At 48.1% G+C, this 16,511-nt stretch overlaps 1 protein-coding gene, 1 long non-coding RNA gene and 3 other non-coding genes across 5 annotated transcripts in view; all 5 read left to right on the top strand.

Annotated features, from left to right (window-relative positions):
- The window catches only part of STAU1 (staufen double-stranded RNA binding protein 1), a 25,159-nt gene extending 18,223 nt beyond the window's left edge, over positions 1-6,936 (top strand). The window contains exons 11-16 of the mRNA XM_057386509.1: positions 499-652; positions 1,446-1,518; positions 2,022-2,341; positions 3,071-3,193; positions 4,669-4,754; positions 5,862-6,936. Coding sequence (XP_057242492.1) covers positions 499-652; positions 1,446-1,518; positions 2,022-2,341; positions 3,071-3,193; positions 4,669-4,754; positions 5,862-5,949 — 844 coding nt within the window. The 3' untranslated portion in view covers positions 5,950-6,936. The remainder of the gene's footprint in view (positions 1-498; positions 653-1,445; positions 1,519-2,021; positions 2,342-3,070; positions 3,194-4,668; positions 4,755-5,861) is intronic.
- Positions 6,937-10,111: 3,175 nt separating this feature from the next.
- On the top strand, positions 10,112-10,196 carry LOC130585850 (small nucleolar SNORD12/SNORD106). The gene has a single exon (XR_008966637.1). It is a non-coding gene; the product is annotated as a small nucleolar SNORD12/SNORD106 (small nucleolar RNA).
- Positions 10,197-10,695: 499 nt separating this feature from the next.
- Positions 10,696-12,946, top strand: LOC130585845 (uncharacterized). Its single transcript, XR_008966634.1, has 2 exons — positions 10,696-11,376; positions 12,385-12,946. It is a non-coding gene; the product is annotated as an uncharacterized LOC130585845 (long non-coding RNA).
- Positions 11,055-11,145, top strand: LOC130585848 (small nucleolar SNORD12/SNORD106). Its single transcript, XR_008966635.1, has one exon. It is a non-coding gene; the product is annotated as a small nucleolar SNORD12/SNORD106 (small nucleolar RNA).
- LOC130585849 (small nucleolar SNORD12/SNORD106) lies at positions 11,987-12,077 on the top strand. The gene has a single exon (XR_008966636.1). It is a non-coding gene; the product is annotated as a small nucleolar SNORD12/SNORD106 (small nucleolar RNA).
- Positions 12,947-16,511: the final 3,565 nt, after the last annotated feature.

Raw genomic sequence — 16,511 nt, 5'->3', positions numbered from 1 at the left:
CTGGCTTCTCTTTGGTTTCTTGTGGCACTTGGGTGGTCATGATGATATAGAGAGTTTACAGATTTCCATGACATAATTTAACAAAATGTCTAATGGGCTGCATTCACAGAAGAGAAAGGTTCAAGGAGAGTGATTTGTCTCATATTTAAAAAAAAAAAAATTATAGGACACCAGTAGCCTATGTTGTAACTGCCTAATGTTTTAATTAACAGGAGTATTAATATTCTGCTAAGAGATACTGAGCTGCTTATATTTTGTAATGTAGGATTTATTAACACTAACCTGAGTTCCCAAGGGGCGATGATGAAATATAGTTCTTTGTGTTCTTCTGTTTGTGTTTTTTGTACTTGAAAGCCTATGACCATTGATAATAAATGACAACTTGCTTAGAACAATGATCTCTTGAACTGTTTTGTGTCTCATGGTGTGCTCAAGACACAGATCAGTAAGAAGGGAATCCCCATACTACTGCTTAAGAACTGGGTTTTCTTCCTCTTCTGTCCAGGTGAAAGTTGGTGTACACACAGCTGAAGGAATGGGCACAAACAAAAAGGTTGCTAAACGCAATGCAGCTGAAAACATGTTGGAAATTTTAGGTTTCAAAGTCCCTCAACCTCAACCTCCAAAACCAGCATTAAAGACAGAAGAGAAGGTGAGTCTTGAGGAAGTAGTGGTTGGTTAATGCTGCAGCAAAGGCTGGGCTGAAACAGAAGCAGCTTTGCAAGGCTGCAGCAGGGTAGGAAATGAATTTCCTCTGCCCTAGCCAGAAACAATTGTATTGAGGGGACTGTTCTCTGAAAAAATAGTGTATTTTGGATACATTAAGTGTTTGGGTTTTCAATAAATCCAAGCCTTATTAGAAGGCTAAATGAATGTATTTCTGCTTTATAAGTGCCTCAGAACCTGTGATAGTCAGTGTTGATCTGAGAAACATCTGCTGCCTGTGGTTAGAGGACTCTGGTAGCAGTTGTTTTCCACAGCCTTGGCACCAGCTGCAGTTTGTAATGGGGTCTCTCTGGTCAATCCCTTAGCAGGGATGAAGCCTTGTGTCTTCCAGGTGATTCAGCAGCTATTACCAGGCACTAATGGTTCAAATAGCAAATCTAGGGTTGGTTTTCTCCTTTTCATGTATGTGCTGATYTGTGTCCAGCACGCTGCCCTCAGCAGTAACAGGAACCAAGGGCAGTTCAGCTGGATTTTTTCTGGTATCTGGTTCTGAGTATCTATGTTCCTAATACCACTCTTCTGGGCTGTGCATAGTTTTAGTCCTTTAATGAATAAGAATCACTGAAGTTTTCTCCTCTTGATAGCAATGTAATAATTGTGGCTTTTATATAGTAACTTTTTCAGATCACCTGCATCTTGAAAACCTTAAAACTTGGCGGGGTGGGGGAGTTTTAAAGAGGTATTGTATGTTTGAGGATTTTTTCCTTCTATTTTTTAAGACCCCAGTGAAGAAACCAGGCGATGGAAGAAAAGTAACCTTCTTTGAGCCGGGCTCTGAAGATACTTCATCTAGTGAGTAACTGGTGAAAGTACCACAGCCCTGTTGGGGCTGGCAGATCTGCTCCCTGCAGCAGTGCCATTCAGCACTCTGGGATGAGCAGAGCTGGGAAGCTGCTGCCTTGCAAACTTSATTTGGTTCAAACCCCAAAGAGCTTATTTCCTGCTGAGGCCCCTGGGATGAAGAGGAAATAAAAAGTTCTGGAAGCAAAAGCTACATCTAGAATGTGGTTTCAGCTGAGGTGTCTGAGCTTGACTGACCTGGGGAAGCTCCTCCTGGAGGTAAAGGTGGCTCCCTTTGGCAGAAGCACTGAGCTTTGCACCGAGTTAGTAATTCAGAAAGCAAACTGTCTCAGTGATGCTGGACCCTCCAAAGGCTGGTTGAGCTTACCAAGTTTGTTAGTATTTCGGAAGTAATTTGAAATGAATTTTTTTCCRAAATGCCTTTTAGTGCCCGTGTGTGCCTGCAGGAGGACTGACAAACAGCAGCTCTTCAGTGTGTRTCTCTCTCCTCCCAGGTAATAAAGAAGATGAGTTTAGGATGCCTTATCTCAGCCATCAGCAGCTTCCTGCTGGAATTCTTCCCATGGTCCCTGAGGTTGCACAGGCTGTAGGAGCCAATCAAGGCCACCACACCAAAGAGTTCAGTCGGGCAGCTCCCAATCCTGCCAAGGCCACGGTGACAGCGATGATAGCCCGGGAGCTGCTCTATGGGGGCACTTCCCCCACTGCTGAGACCATTCTGAAGAGCAGCAGCTCCTCAGGCCACGTCCCCCACGGCCCTCTGGCCAGGCCCTCCGAGCAGCTGGACTATCTTTCTAATGTTCAAGGAATCCAGGTAAATGGGCAGCTTTGCAACACTTCTTCCAGAGCTGTCCAAGCTAGTCCAACCTGATGTTTGTTCAAAAGCTTTTTAATTTTGGTGGAGAGAGTTGAGTTCTGAGCCTGCTGAAATTCATAGAGAAGTTTTACTTCACCTATGACACATACCAAATTTTACAGCTTTTTAAATTTAGTTTTCAAATGCACATTTCTGTACCATTCTCAGCCTCAGTCCGGTGTTACTCTGAGGTCTTGGAAGAACAAAATTAAAAAAGCATTTTCTGGAAATTGTCCCGATGTAGGAACACCATGTGGACTTGAACTTGGCTGATCTGAAATCAGGTTCTTTCACTAATCTGTCATACAKTAATATGTGCTGTAAGCTCTGCATTTTCTTATGTTTGAGCCCTTTAATGAGAACTGCATTACATTCCCATATTCATATGACAGATGAGCTCAATGGATTAAAAAGCATAATAAAGAAATTTGAAATGCAGACACAGGTGATCAGAATAAAGCATCATTATTAAGTAGCCACTTTCATTCRGGAGGCTCACCAAGCTCTTGTGAGTACTAAAAAACATTGTAAGTGAGGGTTAAACTTCAAATAGAATGTTTATACTGGCTGACAGAATGATGAAAAGAAAGGTTCAGCTTCACATACAGRCAAATAATCTGTTGCAATTGTGATGGACTTCCTATACTTGGTTATCTAAAAATAACTAAATTCTTCTCTTTTCTTCAGGTTGAATATAAAGACTTCCCAAAAAATAACAAGAATGAGTTTGTATCTCTTATAAACTGTTCCTCTCAGCCACCGCTGATCAGTCATGGGATTGGAAAGGATGTGGAATCTTGCCACGACATGGTACGATGAGCACTGCTGAAATACTGCTCTTGGGCCTTCCTGAAGGGAGACCAAGGTTTTGTATCCTGCTGGAAGCAAGGAATTCGAACTTGTACAGTTCCCTGGCTAATTTTTGTCTAACATTTCACAGGTTGCTGAAATAATGATTAATGATATCAGCATCTACTCTAAATAATGCTTAATATCCTGAACATAAGCTCACAGTTTGGGCTACAAAAAGCACGTTTGCTTCATCTTGACGTTATTTGCATGAGCCCAAGACACTAAATGCACAAAAAGGAACTTATAAGCTGACATGCTCTCATGGTTTACGTTCATATTATATCAGAATGGGCTGATGTTTCAATGGGAACTGTGATACTTGGGCTCACATTCCCAGACTTGCTGCTGAAGTGGAATTCCCAGTGGAAGAAATGCAGTTGGCAGAGTAGGAGACACTCTAAATTTGTTCAGTTCCCTTTATAAAAAAGACTTTATTACCAGTGGCTGAAATATTTCTTTGTGAAAAAATGAGCCTACTCTGCTGAAACCTGTWGGGGACTTGGGCTATAAAAGACTTTAGATGGAGCTGACAGGATGTTCCCAGTCTGTTCCCATTCTGAGGGATTGTTCTTGTTCTTTTGGATTCCAGAGGTGACCCAAGTGTGGCAGCCTGAAGGAATCGTTTGCAATATGTGAATACACTAAGGAAAACCTGATTTTGYTGATTTTTATACTAAAAACTGTTGCAGTACTTTTCCAATGGACATAATTTGATACAGATTTCTTTGTTCTTTGTCATTACTTTGGACATTTTCATGCTCATCTCTACCTCAGGGCTCCTATCAGATGGAGTACAGGGSTCAGGGCAGGAGGGAGAAGGGAAAGAGCAGCTGCTTTGGGGCTGGAACACAGACTGGGGCCACTGGGAGCCCCCTCCTCAGTTCAGGGTTCAGCTCTCACTAAGGCATGTGCCAGAGTCAGGATAGGCTGGAAAGTGGCCCCTGAAATTGGTCTGAATGAAGTGGAAAAAGTCATTTCTCGAGGGAGGTGACTGACCTTGGCCTGAGTCGTGTCACTCTAACCCTGTTGAACAATCATTGGCCCCACCTGTGTTGTATTTTTGATTCTTATAAAACCAGTTTTCTTTTTTGGAAAAGAACTCTGTTCAGTGTATTTTGCTGTCCTTTGTCTTAGGCTCTGCACAATTTGAGCTGTTACTAATTTGGTGTCTTTTTTCTTGCTGTTTCTAGTCCTGGTGTGTTGGTTTTCCCGCAGTGTTGAACAATGGCAGTGGGAATCCCCAATCAAAGCACCATCCAACTGGTTAATGCAGCAAGATGAAATGCTACACCATTGCATTTTCTACCATAATTATGCAACTTAAAAAATAATATTGCCAAAATGAGGACATTTGGTTGGATTAAATGAGTCGTTTCACTAAATCACTGAACTGGCCAGAGGTGAAATTGCTGAGTGCTCTCTCTTCTCTTTAGGCTGCACTGAATATTTTAAAGTTGCTGTCTGAGTTGGACCAACAAACCACAGAGATGCCAAGGACAGGAAATGGACCAATGTCTGTGTGAGTGGGACCCACCGACTTCCCTTGCAAATCAACCCTAGGAGAGTTTCCAGACAAATAACMTGGGAGGGGCTTTATTTGACACAAAGGTTGAAATGCCAAGGGCTCTTTGCCCTCCAGCAGGACCAGAGGGGGCACTGGATGATCAAGCCTGTCATTCTCATGAGCTGAAGGCAAAGCACTGAGCAGGAGCGAGTGGGTGAAGTGTGGTGATGTGATGTGACCCCAGCCCAGTGTGACCCCAGCAGTGGGTGACTCCAGCAATGGTGACCCCAGCAGTGGGTGACCCCAGCAGTGGGTGACCCCAGCAGTGGGTGACCCCAGTAATGGGTGACCCCAGCCCAGTGTGACCCCAGCAATGGTGACCCCAGCAATGGTGACCCCAGCAGTGGGTGACCCCAGCAATGGGTGACCCCAGCCCAGTGTGACCCCAGCCCAGGGTGACCCCAGCAGTGGGTGACCCCAGCCGTGGGTGACCCCAGCCCAGTGTGACCCCAGCCCAGTGTGACCCCAGCCGTGGGTGACCCCAGCCGTGGGTGACCCCAGCAGTGGGTGACCCCAGCCCAGTGTGACCCCAGCCGTGGGTGACCCCAGCCCAGTGTGACCCCAGCAATGGGTGACCCCAGCAGTGGGTGCCCCAGCCCAGTGGTGACCCCAGCCCAGTGTGACCCCAGCCCAGTGTGACCCCAGCCCGGTGTGACAGCTCTGGGCCTCAGCAGTTGTGGCCTCTTGTGGCTCCGCTGCCCCTTCCCGTTTCTCTGTAAGGAGTGTGATTCTGCAGTGGGCTCAGGGTTCCAGCTGCTCCTCTCTCTTGCAGTCTTGTGTGTCACAGGTAAAGAAAGGGATGCAGAGGGGTCAGAGCTTGTTTTCAGCAGAAACATGGAGAGGGTGCAAATTATTCCCTTGGCTGAGTTTGGGAGGAGAGAAAGTTGAGCCTCTCATTGAGATAATAAACTCTCAAATTAACAGTGGTGGAATTAACAAAGTGCTAATGGATTATAAATTGGGGCAGCTATATGGCAAAAAATTGTTAAATGCATATCAAATTATTGTATCCAATTTAAATAGTGTTTTGTCTCCTAAGTAACAGGTGTTTTATCATTTTAGATGTGTGAAACAAGAAATGGAAAGTGACCCTCTCCTCAAACCGGCGAGTGCAAACCCTTTGGGACAAACACTGGACAGCACTGCCTGAAACAGGCTCTTGACTGAACCCAAACCTGAAAGCACCAGAGAAAATCAAATGCTTCCTCTTAATGTAACCTAACTGTTGGAGTGCTACAGTCTCTACAACCTACTGTAGTGTCTAAATCATAACTGTTGCTTTTTATTCAAACAGTGATACATTTTTAGTTTCGTTATGTTGTTTTGATTGAAATGACACTATAAATTTTTCATTTAAAAGTTTCTTAATTGTATCTAGAACCATAGCACAGTTTAGAAACTTTGTCTTCTGAGACTGACATTACCTGTGAACTAACTTGGGAAGATCATATCCATGTATGTGGTTATTTTGGTTTTATTGGAATAGCAGCGTTTCACTGGAAACAGGCTATGTCCCACCATTTTCAAAAGCCCCATATTTTCGCAAACCAACCCTAATTATCCAATGGTTGAATGAATTTAAACACTTTAGGAATTTTAAACTTGGTTTGATCATTTTTGGATAATTTCTAGTTTTCTTGAGTGTGGGGTAGGGGAACTTGAATGCAACGTGACTTTCAGTGATCTCTGAGCTGTGTTTTAGGGACTGTGTGTTGGTGGCTCACAGCTCTCTACAGGATATGATCTCAATGTAGTGCATATAAAACTGCAGATTGATTTTCCTTGAGTGCTTTATACTGTTTAATTACATCTCCATGTAGGGCTGAAAAAGATTACCTATGTTTATATATAACTGTGTTGCTTTTGATGTTGTGTTCTTGCGCACGGCCGGTGCGCGCTGAGGTTTGCATTGGTCCAGGTACAGCACGATAGCCGCGCGAGTTCAGTACTGCTTCCGTTCATTGTTTACGCTGGAATTTTTTCTCCCCATGGAATGTAAGTAAAACGTAGTGTTTGTCACCAATAAATGGTAATACTAATTTTTTGGTTAATTTATTCTTGTACACCACCACAGGGGCTGCTTTTTTATAGCTTTGTAATGCTTGTGCTCTAGTCCGGGCAGTGTGTTAAGCTATGGAGTAATTTCCAGTNGTGACCCCAGCAATGGTGACCCCAGCCCAGTGTGACCCCAGCAGTGGGTGACCCCAGCAGTGGGTGACCCCAGCAGTGGGTGACCCCAGCCCAGTGTGACCCCAGCAATTGTGTAAATGCATATCAAATTATTTGTATCCAATTTAAAACATCCAATTTAAATAGTGTTTTGTCTCCTAAGTAACAGGTGTTTTATCATTTTAGATGTGTGAAACAAGAAATGGAAAGTGACCCTCTCCTCAAACCGGCGAGTGCAAACCCTTTGGGACAAACACTGGACAGCACTGCCTGAAACAGGCTCTTGACTGAACCCAAACCTGAAAGCACCAGAGAAAATCAAATGCTTCCTCTTAATGTAACCTAACTGTTGGAGTGCTACAGTCTCTACAACCTACTGTAGTGTCTAAATCATAACTGTTGCTTTTTATTCAAACAGTGATACATTTTTAGTTTCGTTATGTTGTTTTGATTGAAATGACACTATAAATTTTTCATTTAAAAGTTTCTTAATTGTATCTAGAACCATAGCACAGTTTAGAAACTTTGTCTTCTGAGACTGACATTACCTGTGAACTAACTTGGGAAGATCATATCCATGTATGTGGTTATTTTGGTTTTATTGGAATAGCAGCGTTTCACTGGAAACAGGCTATGTCCCACCATTTTCAAAAGCCCCATATTTTCGCAAACCAACCCTAATTATCCAATGGTTGAATGAATTTAAACACTTTAGGAATTTTAAACTTGGTTTGATCATTTTTGGATAATTTCTAGTTTTCTTGAGTGTGGGGTAGGGGAACTTGAATGCAACGTGACTTTCAGTGATCTCTGAGCTGTGTTTTAGGGACTGTGTGTTGGTGGCTCACAGCTCTCTACAGGATATGATCTCAATGTAGTGCATATAAAACTGCAGATTGATTTTCCTTGAGTGCTTTATACTGTTTAATTACATCTCCATGTAGGGCTGAAAAAGATTACCTATGTTTATATATAACTGTGTTGCTTTTGATGTTGTGTTCTTGCGCACGGCCGGTGCGCGCTGAGGTTTGCATTGGTCCAGGTACAGCACGATAGCCGCGCGAGTTCAGTACTGCTTCCGTTCATTGTTTACGCTGGAATTTTTTCTCCCCATGGAATGTAAGTAAAACGTAGTGTTTGTCACCAATAAATGGTAATACTAATTTTTTGGTTAATTTATTCTTGTACACCACCACAGGGGCTGCTTTTTTATAGCTTTGTAATGCTTGTGCTCTAGTCCGGGCAGTGTGTTAAGCTATGGAGTAATTTCCAGTRATCCTCGAGTGCATAGAGAATGTTCTCAGTTCTGTGCTGCGCAGGGTGTGCACACCTGGCAGGGCARGGGAATGCAAAGTAACATGAGAACAGTTTGTTATTTGTGCCACAGTGTTAGTGCAGCTTTGTTCATGGGAGCTTCAACTGGACTTGTGAGTGAAACTTTGAAGATAACTTAAATGAGGAACCTGGCACAGCCTGTGGGTGGGACTTCAGTTTCAAAGTCTCTACTTGGAAGTTTCCGTGTTTGTTTGTAATTTGAGCCACAAGCTTGCCTTGCCTCAGCGATGTTGGGGCAGTGGTGCAAACCCTCGGGCACGGGCACCACAGGCTGACAGTGTGTCAGTGTCTTGTTTGAGTGTGAGCTATGTTCAGTGTTCGCTTACCTGGGACCTGCAGTGCTGTTCCTGCAGCAACTCCTGCCACTGAGAGCAGTTCCTACACATGCTGTCTCATGTCTAAATGTCATGGCCATTTGATCTGCATCATCCAAAGCAACTGGGCCACAGGAACTGCCGACAGATTGCATTGAATCGTGTTGGGTGTGATCATTATAAGCAAAAATAAATCCCCAAACATTGTAAAGGGTTTTTTTTTTTAAATTTGTAGAACTAAAATGCTGTACATTTAATAATTAAAAGAAACTTGCTAGGCTGAGGCTTTGTATTGCAAATTTTTCTACCTCAGAACCCCTTGCCGTGGCAGCTCCTCAGCACAGCCGGCCCGGGAAGAGGAGCCGAGCCCGGCTGAGCTCGCCCAACACGGGAGATGCACCGGGCTGTCTGYAGGGCTCGGAACACCTTCACGGGGATGGCAGTCCCCACTAGAGCCCCATGACTCAATTCACACCCCGTTTCCAAGGCGAATTTTCAGCTATAAAAATCACCACTCACGGCAGTAGCTTGAAACCGGGCTGTTTTCGTTCACGTAACTCGGCTGCAAATTATCTGACGCACACAATTTGCCTGTCAAAAGCACGTAAAAGCCAAGTAGCTGAGTGTGCTGTGTACCCAGACAGGGGCAGGGTTTCCGCGGCACAAAGCCGAGCCGAGTCCCGGTGAATTGAACRCAATGCCGGCTGCTGCTCTGCCCTCAGGGCCTCATGGATGCTGGCGCTGCAGCTGCACGTGCCTTTGGGCGACTCACGGAACAGCTCTCCATCGCTTTCTTTCCCTTTGTAAGGAACCCAAAGCCCGCTCGCCCATCCCGGTAGAACAGCAGGCGSACCCACACGCCCGTTCCGCCCTCAGGCACCCGCAGCGCTCCCGCCATGAGCACAGCCCCGGCCGCCCGCAYCGCCAAATGGCGGCCCCGCCGCGCCTCCCGCCCGCTGCCTGCTGCCTGCTGCCCGCTGCCTCCGGCTCCGCCATCGCGATAGCGGCGGCAGCGAGGGAGGCAGGGAGGGAGGGCAGCCCCGCCCCGGGAGCGCAGCGGGGCCGGATGGAGCACAACAGCTCCGCGAAGGCCCCGCGACTCCGCCCGTGCGCGGCTGCGGCCCCAGAGCGGGCGGGCCGGGGCGGGGCCTGCGGAGCGAATAAAGCGCCTGGCGCGGGGGCGTTCGGCCTTTTCCTCCGGAGCGAAGGTGCGTGCGGGTCGTGCAGGGGCTGTGCTGGGGCTGTGCTGGGGCCGTGCTGGGGCCGTGCTGGGGCCGGGGGGGGTGCGGGATTTCTCCTCTGTCCCTTGGGGGGCTCGGCCGGGTCGCTGCGGGCGGTCACAGGCRTCTCCTGCTCGCCGGACCGCTGAGGTGTCCGCCCGCCGTGGGATCGCTCAGCTCGGCCTCGGGGCCTGTCCCCACGGGCGCCTCACCGCGCTCCGGCCGCTGCTCCCGGAGCGGTCACCCGGGGCTCGCTGGACGTGTCCCGGCGTTCGCTGGTAGCGGTGATGACTCTTTCCCCGTCAGAGCGACAGTGTTGACTCTCGCTGTCCAAGCCAGGTCGTGTCTGAGGCACCAGCGGAGYGGCCGCGGGCCCGCGCTGCCCGTGCTCGGCTCCCGGTGCTCACCGCCCTCCCTTTGTGTCCCTTTGTGTCCCCGCAGGGGCGGCGGAGCTCGGGGTGCTGTGGAACCCGGGGTGCTGAGGAGCCCGGGGTGCGGTGGAGCCCGGGGTGCTGAGGAGCCCCGTGCCCGGAGCTCGGCCGGCCATGGGGGCACCGGGGCGGCGCAGGCCTGAGCCCCTGCCGGGGCCAAGCGGTAAGTCTGTACAGTATAAAAATACGCGTATGTATATTTGCTCTTTAAAGGGGATTACTGAATTACTTGGGCCGTGCATTGCCAGAGTGGTGTCCCTGGAGAGGTGCCAGCTGTGGGTCCGTCCCGCCGGAGCCCCGGGGATGCGGGCTGCGGCCGGGCCAGGGAGTGCGTGGGGGCTCCGGGATGCCGGGCCGGGGTCCCGCTCTGCCCCGGGGGTCCCGCTCTGCCCCGGGGGTCCCGCTCTGCCCCGGGGGTCCCGTCCCGCCCCGAACACCGCCCGGTGCCGGCGCTCCCGGCCTCCTGCGGCTGCATGGGCAGCACGGTGCTTGCCCGCGTGGACACCGGCACAGGGGTTGTGAAAAGCAATAACCTGTTCAATTCTTCCTGTTGCCTGTTTTTCTGTTAAAAGTCTTGGCTGTCTTGCACTCTGCTCTGGAGCCCCATATATCGGTGTTCTCAATTCTTTTGGAATATTTCCCTGTCCTGTGAGCCTGTAGAGCATGCTACCAGCCAATTTTGGGGGAAGGATTTACATGAACTCCTTTATTATCCATATTTCTGCCAGGGGAGGTGGGGGTGTGACACAGGTGCCACGGGTGTGCAGCCACAGCTCCTAGGGACTTGCTGGTGTAAATGATGACTGAATTTTTTCCCCATCAGAGCGACAGTGCTGATTTCTTGCTGTTCAAGCCAGATCATGTCTGATGCATCAGCTGGGAAGTGCTGCTGTGTCCCACACCCTGGTGTTACCAAATGTCCAAAATACTAGGATCAGGGGCATGTTSCTAATGGTTTCCTTTGGCTTTACCCACAGGRCGCTGTGRAGGCAGAGGTGGGGGGTTGAACCTTGGGGAGACCTGAAKTTAAGGCTACAGCTGACAGTGGAAGACTATGAGAGCGGTTGTCTGGTTTGCACCATCCTGCCTGAAGTTCTAGCAAATAATGGTAAGTCTCTGAAGTAAATGTGAATCACGCGTTTGAATTAAATTTTAAAAATAAGGGAGGAAAAAAAAGAGGGGAGGAAATAAATGCCTTCCTGCAAGGGAGTTGCTTCCRCTTCATGGCTGGAAACAAGACTTGACAAGTGTTAGCTCAGGTTTTGTAGAAGTGAGAGTACAGGGATTTTCCTCCTGCAGAAGCATTGTGATGAGGTTCTTGTCCAAAGTGCCAGGTGTGGCTTCAGAGCAGCAACCAGCAGGAATAGCAACCAAGGAAGCTGCAAGCTGCTGCTGTGTGTGCTGAGCTGGAACACAGCTCTGTCCTGTTTGCTTCCAGGCTGCATTGTGTTCAGAGGGCTCTTTTTAACAGTGCTGTGCAGAGATCCGTGGATTATGTGCTGCCCCAGTAAGGAGCAGGAACCATTCTGCTGAAGTGTGGCCCTTTGGGAGGTGCTGCTGGCACGGCAGTTTGTCCTGGCCCTGCTGACCAGATCAGGGCAGTGTGAGGGGATTGCACACTGGGCATGGCTCTGCCATTTGCTCCCGGTGCCTCTGCCAGGGGAGGTGGGGGTGTGACACAGGTGCCATGGGTGTGCAGCCACAGCTCCTAGGGACTTGCTGGTGTAAATGATGACTGAATTTTTTCCCCATCAGAGCGACAGTGCTGATTCCTTGCTGTTCAAGCCAGATCATGTCTGATGCACCGGCAGGGAAGTGCTGCTGTGTCCCCACCTGGCAAGGCCTGGTGTTGACTGTTGCCTTTGGCTTTACCCCCAGGGCGCTGTGGAGGCAGAGGTGGGGGTTGAACCTTGGGCAGAGCTGAAGTTAAGGCAGCTCCCACAGTGCAGTTTGAGTTCATCCTGTTTGCTGTGCTTGGCAGGGAGGAAGCTCCTGTGTTGTGCAGGGCAGTTCTTGTCTAATGGTGGTTTTTGTGGGGCTGGGGTGGATTTGAAAGCTGTGTATTTGCTGTTTGTGATGGAGAGAATAGACACAACGTTGGCTGTTCTCTTGACAGGTTGAGACTTGTAAGAAGTTGTCCTGGGTCCTGCTGGGGTTTCAGTGTTCTGCTAAAGAAGATGGATGGTTCTRCTGCTCCTGTGCTGCTGCCTGGGATCCTCATCCAAGCCACAGCATTCACATCACCCTGTGACAGCTCTGGCCTTTCCTCAGCTGTCATGAGTGATGAATTTGTGTCCTGCCTACTTAGATGGAGGGTGTTRCATATTTGTCCCCTGGGTACAAGGCCTGTAACTGGAATGGATTCTGGAATTTGCTGCATGTTTAATGGAGTTAGATGCCTTTGTCTGCAGGGGTTGCATTCCCTGCATGGCCGCTCATGATTCCTGCCACAGTCATTAAAGGCAAGGAAGCCTCTCCTCAGAGCAGCTGCCAGGAATGGGGGAATGRCTTTGTGTGTAAGGAAAGAAGTCAGGGTTTGGTCCTCCCCTGCCATCCAGAAAGCGTTTGTGGTGTGTCCCTGGCAGCTTGTGGAGTGGCAAGGGGTGTCTGGAATGCTGTAGCAGCACAATGTTTCTATACTGTTAAAAGCCTGTTTTTAATAAAATCTGAGTACTGGGTGAATTTGGCTGGTGACTGAAACGTGCTTGACCCACGTGTAACAGCTCCATTCCTGGTGGGGAGTTGAAGAGCACAGCAAATGCACTGCTGAGTGATGCTGAGTGATGCTGGAGCTGCCTCAGGCCAAGGGAGAGGCAGAGCTSACAGCAATGGAGCTCCCCATCCCCTGCAGTGGAAGTGTTTGCCTGGGGCCTGTGGCTGCAGAGGGGCTGTTCCCTGGCTGTTACTGTTTGTAACCCAGCCCTCGGTAGTGATGTTTGAGTGAGGGGGCTTTGACAGGGCTCCTCTGCAGCCTCCTGGCCCCCTGACACTGGGATGGCTGCTGGCTGTGTGCTGCAGGGGATGGCCCTTTACACCAAGGGTGTGAGGAGCTGGGATGRCACTGAGCTGGAGTGTCCCCCTGGGGTCAGCTTACACGTTTGGAGAGGACTTGTGCTAGGTTCTGCAGCTGTAACTTCTAGGCTGTAGACTCTTCCAAGACTTCTTGGCAGATCCCTTGCAGTGGTGGAGCACAACAAAGTGCCTTGGAAATAGGTTCAGGACTGGGAAATACTTGAAATATTTTCTTTCTATTCTGCTGATGAACACTCATACTTTTCTATAAATGAAAATAAAGAATACGGGAGACATTCTCCCAATGTCTGTCTGTTTGATTAGTCTGTGTGGTGTCATCTCTTTAACTTCTGAAGCTGTTTAATTTGTTCCAGACAGAARCTTGGTGCAGGGTGAGATGGAGGTCATTCATTTGTCACACTCAGGGCAGTGGCTGGGCTGGCTCCAGCAGAGTTTTATTGCTCAGCTGCAGCTCTGGTGTGGAATTGGATCACAAGCTCCTCTAATGACTGCTGAAGGTCTTGCATGGGGGTGTCAAGGGCCATTGTGGATTGGTGCTGCAGATGCTGAGGGGTGTGGAGGGCCATGAGTGTTCTGGAAGTGCCTGGTGCCTTTGATCAGTGCAGTAGGGATTGCTCTGCTTCTCGTTGTGTGTTAGAAGCTGTCTGTGAATTAAAGACTCACAGGGGTTTATATCATCTCAGAGTAGAAAGATTTTAAGGAAAACACCAAGAATGTTGTAGTACACTGTGTAATGTAACCTGWCACTAACTTGTGGCCTGCTCAGGARCACTTGCTGCTRTGGGAGCAGSAGGGTGTGATCCCCAGAGATGGTTTGGGAATAAATCACTGGAGCATGTCATTYTGGTTTTTGCAGTGAGCATCTCTGTCAAGCTGAATGGCAGTTGCATTTCTTGGTGGTCTGTAATCAGAGTAGCATTTTGTCACTGCATGGTTTTCTTTGTCCTGCAGAAGCCCCTTACTGGGCCACCAGATCCTAAAGTGGCAGGTGGTCATTTCAGGTGCAGAATGAAGCCAGCTATTGGAAAAATTTTTCATTTTCAAAATCCACCCAAACTGTTGATCACGTGAAACCCTGCTTTTACCACGTTCTTTCAGAAATGAATACTGAAACTATAAAGGATGCTGCCTCATTCCTGAGAGCTGGTAACATGAGGTCTTCCCAAGAGCTACTGCTGGTGGCATGGCAGGACTGGAGCCTGGCCATGCAGGAGTATGAAAGATTTATCCCCCAAGGGACCCTCAGAGCAGCTGTTTCTGCACAGGCTGTCCCTTGATAACACAAAACACTGCAAATGGCTCTGCATCAGCACATCCTAAAAAGGGCTGTGCAGTGTGCTGGCTTCACCTCCACACCTTGTGTGACTGTACAAACAAATTCTGTTGGTAAATTCCTGGGGGGATGTGAGAGAGGGAGCAACAATGAGCCTTTTGAGAAAAGAAGGTAATGAAACTGTCAGATCAGTTATCCTGCAAATGAAAATTAGCTGATGGTGTTGACACTGGATCCTGCCTGTTCCCCTTTACGAGTTTAGCACCATTCATAATTTAGCACTGTTACAATCTCCATAATTTCTACTTACCTGGGTTTTGGAAAAAATKAAACTATTGGAAATCCAAGGCAAAATCCTCCTGGAAAATGGCTCTGTGCAGTAAACAAGCAAGGCAGGCTGGCATGGAGGAGAGGCTGCACTCTGAAGATGACAGCCGTTCCCATGACAACGCTAAAAACCTCTCMCCACTGGTTATCAGCAGGAGAGCATCTCCCACAGCAAATGCACAAAGCCAGGAGCTGAGTCCTCATCTTCATGAACCATCCTTTGGGCTCCGATAACGCGGCACTGCCACGGTGCACCCGCCTGGGGTAAGCTCAGCTCATCTTCCTACACCTCCCTGTTCTCCAGCTGAGGATCTCCATTTTTAATGACGAAAAATCAAGCAAAAAATCCAGCCTGGATTGGAGCTCAAACAGAGGGAAATCAAAACCAGTTCTCCAGTCGTGTTTAGTCTGCTCCTTGGCTTCTGGCGTAGTGCAGAGATGGTAAAGCTTAAAGCAGAAATTTGTTCTACCCAAGATCCTGACCCGGTAGATCACTGTTATAATTTACTGTTCATTTGTGTGCCTAGTTTTCTCCTTTTCTTAATCTTTGCATCTRTTAATTATTGCAGAACAGTTCTTGCTTATAATTCCCCGACAGTTCTCCCTGCTATTCCAAAATGATAAAATTATATAGCTAGCAAAATGGGTGCAGACATGTACAGTTAATTGACCTTTTGCAGAAGGAAATTGCAGAGTGTAATAATACGCCCAGGGTGCCATGGGAAGTGCAAATTCTGACTGTTTCAGTAAATAGGATTGGAGAATGTGAGCTCTGGATTGTATATTGGCTTGGAATTYATCCCAAAGCTGGGGAGGGTTTCACACCCCTCTCCCTGAGCTCTGCAGTCACAAAGTGGYTGCTGGGAGGGTTCCTGATGGTTTTCCTCAGCTCCCTGTGTGGGTTTGGGGTTTCACTGGGGTTTCACTGGGGTCACTGCTCTGGGTGGGGCTGTGCCTGGGGGCACAAGCTCTGGGAAAACAARGCTGGGTCATGGGGGCTTCTGAGAGAAGGGAGGACTCCGAGCTTTGCTGGGGCACAGAACAGTGCTTTTGTTGCCTCTTTCTTTAGGAAGTRGGACTGAAGGCACAGAGGAAATTTTTCTAAGTGAGGAAGGTTGGTGGGAATGAATGTTTTTTGTTTCCTGCTAAACCTAAGTCTTGAAACTAAAGCTTTTTTGTGTTGGTTTTTTTTTTTTCTTTTTTTCCTGAACATGAATGCACAATCTTGGGTCAATTTGGAAGATGCTACATAAACTGGGCGGTTTTGGTGTCTGCAAGGACTTTCTTAGATGAAAATGTGAACAACTTGAAGGAAATTCAAAGGAAAATCAGAGGGCGGAAGTTTATTTCTAGTAAGAAGTAATTTCTTTTGAAAAGACCATCTCATCCCCCAAAAGGTTTGAGTAGCAAATGTCCGTTCTTGCTGCCCACTGTCTTACCTGAAAATCTCCATCTTTTGGTTTTGGGCTCAGCACTTGGGTGTCTCAAAAGCAGTGCCAGCTGCAGGGGCTGGCAAGGCCAGGACCCGCTGCGTGTTCAGCTCCTGGACTCTGTTACAAACCCCCAGGACTGCAGCTCTTCTCTGTTTCACCTTCTCAGCTGTCACAGGG

This window comes from Malurus melanocephalus, unplaced genomic scaffold (assembly GCF_030028575.1).
Source record: "Malurus melanocephalus ecotype Western Australia unplaced genomic scaffold, MMel_1.1 scaffold_978, whole genome shotgun sequence".
Taxonomy (NCBI): domain Eukaryota; kingdom Metazoa; phylum Chordata; class Aves; order Passeriformes; family Maluridae; genus Malurus; species Malurus melanocephalus.
Note: the sequence above shows the minus strand (reverse complement) of the source record. Positions and strands in the feature narration are given on the sequence as shown.